General features: G+C 35.4%; 1 protein-coding gene across 1 annotated transcript; it reads right to left on the bottom strand.

Annotated features, from left to right (window-relative positions):
- Positions 1-263: 263 nt before the first annotated feature.
- On the bottom strand, positions 264-3,759 carry LOC140021228 (uncharacterized). The gene is made up of 7 exons (XM_072071995.1): positions 3,702-3,759; positions 3,458-3,599; positions 2,085-2,250; positions 1,751-1,901; positions 1,582-1,600; positions 699-1,107; positions 264-329 (listed from the first exon to the last, which is right to left on the bottom strand). The coding sequence occupies exons 1-7, from the start codon at positions 3,757-3,759 to the stop codon at positions 264-266; spliced, it is 1,011 nt and encodes a 336-aa protein (XP_071928096.1).
- Positions 3,760-5,968: the final 2,209 nt, after the last annotated feature.

The following is a 5,968-nucleotide window of genomic DNA, read 5'->3' as shown; positions in this document are numbered from 1 at the left end:
ATACCCTAAACACTAAATCCAACCTCTCAAAACACATCAAACACATCTAAATTGCAAATCGAGGGGTGAGGTTCTTTTATCATTTTGGCATTTTAACAATAAAATTGCACTTTTAGGCATGAAATGCACATCAAATGAGGCCATGAGCATATACAAACATGTTACTACCAAAACTTACTTGAATATAATGAAAGTGCAACATTGAATATATGAACTGGAAATTAAGACACTTAAAACAAAATCCAATAGGAAAAACTCCCTTTTTACGATCGTTCTTCAAGTGCACCTCCAAGATAGAGACGTTCATCATCCGGTAGCCTCCCTACAAACTATTAAAACATTAAAAATCACATCAACTAATGAAAAACATATTAAAAACACATCAAACTAAAGAAATCATTGGGTTGCCTCCCAACTAGCGCTTTTGTTTATAGTCGTTGGCTCGACTTAAATGTTGAATTCTCAAATTGAAGAAGAGTCACCCAAGTGACATATAAGTCTCTTGGGAACGATTTCACCTGCTAAGTAGGGTTTTAATCGTTGTCCATTGACCTTAAACCTTTCATTTCTTGAATTTGCCACTTCAACGGCTCCATAAGGAAATACTTGAGTAACTTCAAATGTTGCCGACCACCTTGACTTCAATTTCCCTGAAACAATCTTACGCGTGAGTTGAATAAAAACACTTTTTGCCCTACCTGGAATTGTTTAGGAATAATATGCTTATCATGCCAATGTTTGATCTTCTCTTTATAAATTTTGGCATTTTCATAAGCAGGTAACCGGTGTTCCTCCAATTCACTTAACTCAAGTAGCCTCCTTCCACCTGCAAGATTAAAATCCATATTAATTGCTTTAATAGCCCAATAAGCTTTATGTTCAAGCTCTATAGGTAGGTGACAAGATTTTTCATAGACTGAACGATACGGCAACATCCCTAAGGGTGTCTTAATTGCCGTTCGGTAAGCCCATATTGCATCATCTAGCTTTGTAGCCCAATCCTTGCGTGATTTATTCACGATTTTCTCCAAAATAAGCTTTATCTCTCGATTTGCTAACTCTGCTTGTCCGTTGGCTTGAGAATGGTACGGTAGTGATGTCTTGTGCCTGCAGCCATATTTAAACAATAAGGAATCAAGTTGTTTATTAAAATAAATATTTTCCTTCATCATTTACTATGGCCTTAGGTATACCAAATCTGTAAAAAATGTTCTTTTTAAGGAATCGGAATACAACCTTAGAGTCAGTAGTAAGTGAAGCGATTGCCTCTACCCATTTAGAAACATAATCCACTGCTACTAAGATGTACTTATTATTAAAAGAACTGGGGAATGGTCCAATAAAATCTATACCCCAAACATCAAATAACTCAACTTCTAAGAACGTAGTTAGGGGCATTTCATTTTTTCAAGATATATTTTCAGTTCTTTGGCATGCATCACAACTTTTAACATATTCCCTAACATCTCGGTACATAGTTGGCCAATAAAACCCTGATTGCCATACTTTTGCTACAGTTTTTGAAGTGCTAAAGTGACCACATGTTTCAAGGTTATGACAATGATATAAAACATTAGGTACCTCATCTTCGGGAATGCATCTGTGCACCATACCATCAGCACAATGTCTATATAGCAATGGTTCTTTCCAAAAGTAACTTCTGACATCATGCAAGAACTTCTTCTTTTGATGATAATTAAATCCCTTTGGAATTTCTCCACTTACTAAATAATTAGTAATATTTGTATACCATGCAGAATTGATAATTCTAGGACAAACTCATCCGGAAAATTTTCTTGAATAGGAAATTGGTCATTAACTAGGATATATTCCAAGCGTGATAGATGATCTGCCACGAGATTCTCCGTTCCCTTTTTGTCCTTTATTTCCACATCAAATTCCTGCAATAAAAGAATCCACCAAATTAGTCTAGGTTTTGCATCTTTCTTATATAGCAAGTATATAAGAGCCGAATGGTCCGTATATATGATAACTTTAGATCATACTAAATAAGATCCAAATTTATCTAAAACAAATATCACCGCTAATAGCTCCTTTTCCGTTGTTGCATAAATGAGTTGTACCTCATTTAGCAATTTGCTAGCATAATAGATGACATGCAACCTTCCTTCTTTCTTTTGCCCCAAAACTACTCCAACTGCATAGCCACTTGCATCGCACATTAATTCAAATGGTAGTGACCAATCGGACGAAGTTATAATTGGAGCAGAAATCAATTCCTTCTTCAACCTTTCAAAAGCAACCACACAATTATCATTAAATTGAAAAGGGTTATCTTTACATAATAAATCACACAACGGCTTTACTATTTTAGAAAAATCCTTAATAAAGCGTCTATAAAAGCCGGCATGTTCTAGAAAACTCCTTATCCCCTTGACATTGGTTGGAGGTAGCTATTGCTCGATGACTTCAATTTTTGCTTTATCCACCTCAATTTCCTTAGAGAAAATCTTGTGTCCTAAAATAATTCCTTCTTTTATCATAAAATGACATTTCTCCCAATTTAGTACAAGATTTATCTCCTCACATCTCTGCAAATCAAATCCAAATTATGAAGACAATGGTCAAAAGATGAACCATACACCGAAAAATTATCCATAAATATCTCCATAATTTTCTCAATATAATTTGAAAATATAGCCATCATGCAACGTTGAAAAGTTGCAAGAGCGTTGCATAGACCAAATGGCATCCTTCTAAAAGCAAAAGTGCCATAAGGACATGTGAATGTGGTCTTCTCTTGATCCTTCGGAGCTATAACTATTTGATTATATCATGAAAATCCATCAAGAAAACAGTAAAATACATAACCGGCTATTCGCTCCAATAATTGATCAAGAAATGGTAAAGGAAAATGGTCTTTTCTTGTTACCGTATTTAACATACGATAATTGATACATACTCTCCACCCAACCACAAGTCTAGATAGAATCATCTCATCATTTTTACCCATAATTATAGTGATTCCACCTTTCTTTGGTACAAGATGAATTGGATTAATCCAAACACTATCAGAGATAGGAAAAATTATACCTGCGTCAAGCCACTTAAGAATTTCATTTTTTACCACCTATTTCATGTTTGGATTGAGTCTTCTTTGTGTTTCCACCACCGGTTTACAATTGTCCTCCAATAAAATGCGATGCATGCATATAAAAGGACTTATACCTTTAATGTCTGAAATTGTCCATCAAATTGCCTTCTTATACCTTCTTAGAACTCTTAACAACTTTGCACACTGCTCATCATCAAGGTAAGCACTAACGATTACCGGTAGAGTGCTATTTTCTCCAAGAAATTCATACCTTAGATGAGTTGGAAGTGGTTTGAGCTCTAATTTTGGAGGTTCAATTTTTGAAGGCAATGGAAGCCCTTTTCCTTGGCCAAAACTTTCATAGACATTACCCCTTTATAGGGTGTTTGAAAAATCAAATACTTGGTCAATTCTTCAATCTCTTCATAATCACCCTCTTGCATACCTAAACTCATTAAACAATACTCAAGAGGATCGAAGTCAAAATTGACTTGGCTCATCTCTTGGATTATTTTATCAATTGTGCCAATAGAATAAGCATAATCTATAAAAGAAGGGTATTTTTTCATTTCATTCAAATTAAATTCTATCTCTTCTTCACCTACTTGAAACTTAAGCTTGCCATTTTTAACATCAATAATAGTACCTGCAATAGCCAGAAATGGTCTACCTAGAATAATTAGCATAGATATATCTTCTTCCATATCTAAAATCACAAAATCCATATGAATGATAAATTTTTGAACTTTTATTAATATATTTTTCAACACTCCCAATAGATATCTAATAGATCTATCCGCTAATTGCAGAGTAATATTAGTGCATTTAAACTCATACAAATCTAATTGTCTAGCCACCGTTAAAGGAATTAATGATACACTAGCACCCAGATCACACAATGCTTTAGAAAAATCAATGTTACCTATGGTGCAAGGTATAGAAAAACTCCCTAGATCCTTCAATTTCAGTGGTAGCTTGTTTTGTATGATGGCACTGCACTTCTCCGTTAATGCTATTGTTTCGCAGTCTTCTAACTTCCTCTTTCGAGTCATGATTTCCTTGAGAAATTTTGCATATGAAGGAATTTGCAAAATAGCATCGGTGTGATGACCCCACCTCCCCTTAAGGCGTACCAAAGGATTCGACGGACCGCCTGCCCAACTCTCGCCTGGACTCACTCACTCGTATCACGTGCATACATCCATAGACAATAAATAACATTGCAATTCAAAATTATAATTTATATCGATGCACAATCAAGATACAAAGCCTCTATATACCCAAACTGATTCAAAGTGTATACAATCCAAGTACAAATCATCCTAATCGAGTGATAGCGCGAGTACAAGTCAAAAGTCAAAAACATCTAGTCTATGCTAGTCTGGACAAATCTCACGCCTCGCTCGTACCCCTGTAAGGAAAACAAAACTAACAGAATGAGCTAAAAGCCCAGTGAGGTTCCAGACACATAAACAAACAATGAGTTCAATACATTAACCATAGATAGCAAGTAATTCCAGAAACATGACAATATAAAGCAATAATAACATTCATTAAAAGGATACGTGCTTACATGGAACCATTCATTCATTCATTCATTCATTCTCCTTTCATTTCTTTATTCCTCCATTTATTTGAAAATGCATTTTGATAAGTAAAACCCTTCATTTACATTGACATTCGTTCATTCATTTCATTTCACCCCTCCTGGACGTTGGCCAGACTCCACCAGACTATACAGTAATACTCGAGTATACCAATCGTTCACCCAGGGTCACCAAATCGCCTAATCGAGTCCGCTTCTGGCTCGAGTCGACCGGCAATGAAGGGCAAGGGCCCAATTCAGCCAAACGACTTACATTCATGCGCAACTAGCATTTAATTATTTAATCATTGAAAATTTCACATTCATTTAGGTCGAGTGCGATAAAGTACACACTCGCCTAGAAAACTCATTTTAAGCAATCATTGAAAACATTTAATATGTTATCATTCATTCATAACAAGTCATATAATCAAGAACAGGCCACATAGTCAATGAAACAATAACCAACAAGGAACACTCACCTATTTACGCAAAATAACATCCAAAGTATCCTTTCGGATAACACCCTCAACCACCAAGGAACCCTAATATAATCAAAAGAACACATTATGCTTCAACCATCAAAGATTTAAGTGATTCAAAGAAAATTTGAATACGTACTAGTACAAAGTATAAATATGGTTTTGGTAGTGAAAAGAGTACATTTAAACCAAAGGACATAAGTAAAATATTTGTAAAACTTATGCTTACTTGTAAAACTTTAAAATCGCTATTTGAGTCGAAATGGCAAAAAAAATGCAAATACCCTAGATGGTTCACGTGGTATTCGCTCTCAAGTCTTACTCAAGTCGCAAGTATATCGACCTAGTTCTCGAGTATAAATTTGGGCAGCACGTCCTTTGTATTTATCTATTTTTCAGCCATTCATGGCTTCATTCTTTTCCTCAATCAATTCCAAAGTCATACACAAAATAATCTTATTTCAATAGCCCTTCCATAGGCTCCAAGTCATACAAGTACAAAATCAAGCTAGGAGCATGTGCGGAAATGAAGGTTGAGTCAAGAAACAAAAGACAGATTTGATGTTGTGTTGCGTAACGGACACAACTGAGGCTACGCTTATCCGATTGAGGTGAAATTTATACTGTTTCGAAGCTAAGACAGAGGGCTACAATTTTGATGAAGACCGCTCAGTCCAGTTTGCAATGTGTCCAGGTCAAAATTTCAAATTACTGAACCAGAATTGCACAAATAGGTCAGTTAACCGCGCTATGTTTAAATGACAATAACTCAGGCTACCAAAGTCCAATCGAGGTGATTCTAGGGGCATTGTAAAGATAAGACATAGCACTACAACTTCAATGTTT

The sequence above is a fragment of the Coffea arabica genome, chromosome 11e, assembly GCF_036785885.1.
Source record: "Coffea arabica cultivar ET-39 chromosome 11e, Coffea Arabica ET-39 HiFi, whole genome shotgun sequence".
In the NCBI taxonomy this organism is placed as follows: Eukaryota; Viridiplantae; Streptophyta; class Magnoliopsida; order Gentianales; family Rubiaceae; genus Coffea; species Coffea arabica.
Note: the sequence above shows the minus strand (reverse complement) of the source record. Positions and strands in the feature narration are given on the sequence as shown.

What these genes read in the sequence shown, in the direction of transcription:
- LOC140021228 (XM_072071995.1), bottom strand. Translation starts at nt 3,759, where the DNA reads ATGGAAGAAGATATATCTATGCTAATTATTCTAGGTAGACCATTTCTG. An exon ending in ACCATTTCTGGCTATTGCAG is followed by an intron (nt 3,600 to 3,701) that starts GTACTATTATTG and finishes CTTCTTTTATAG; the next exon opens with ATTATGCTTATTCTATTGGC. An exon ending in CTAGCAAATTGCTAAATGAG is followed by an intron (nt 1,902 to 2,084) that starts GTACAACTCATT and finishes CTTTTATTGCAG; the next exon opens with GAATTTGATGTGGAAATAAA.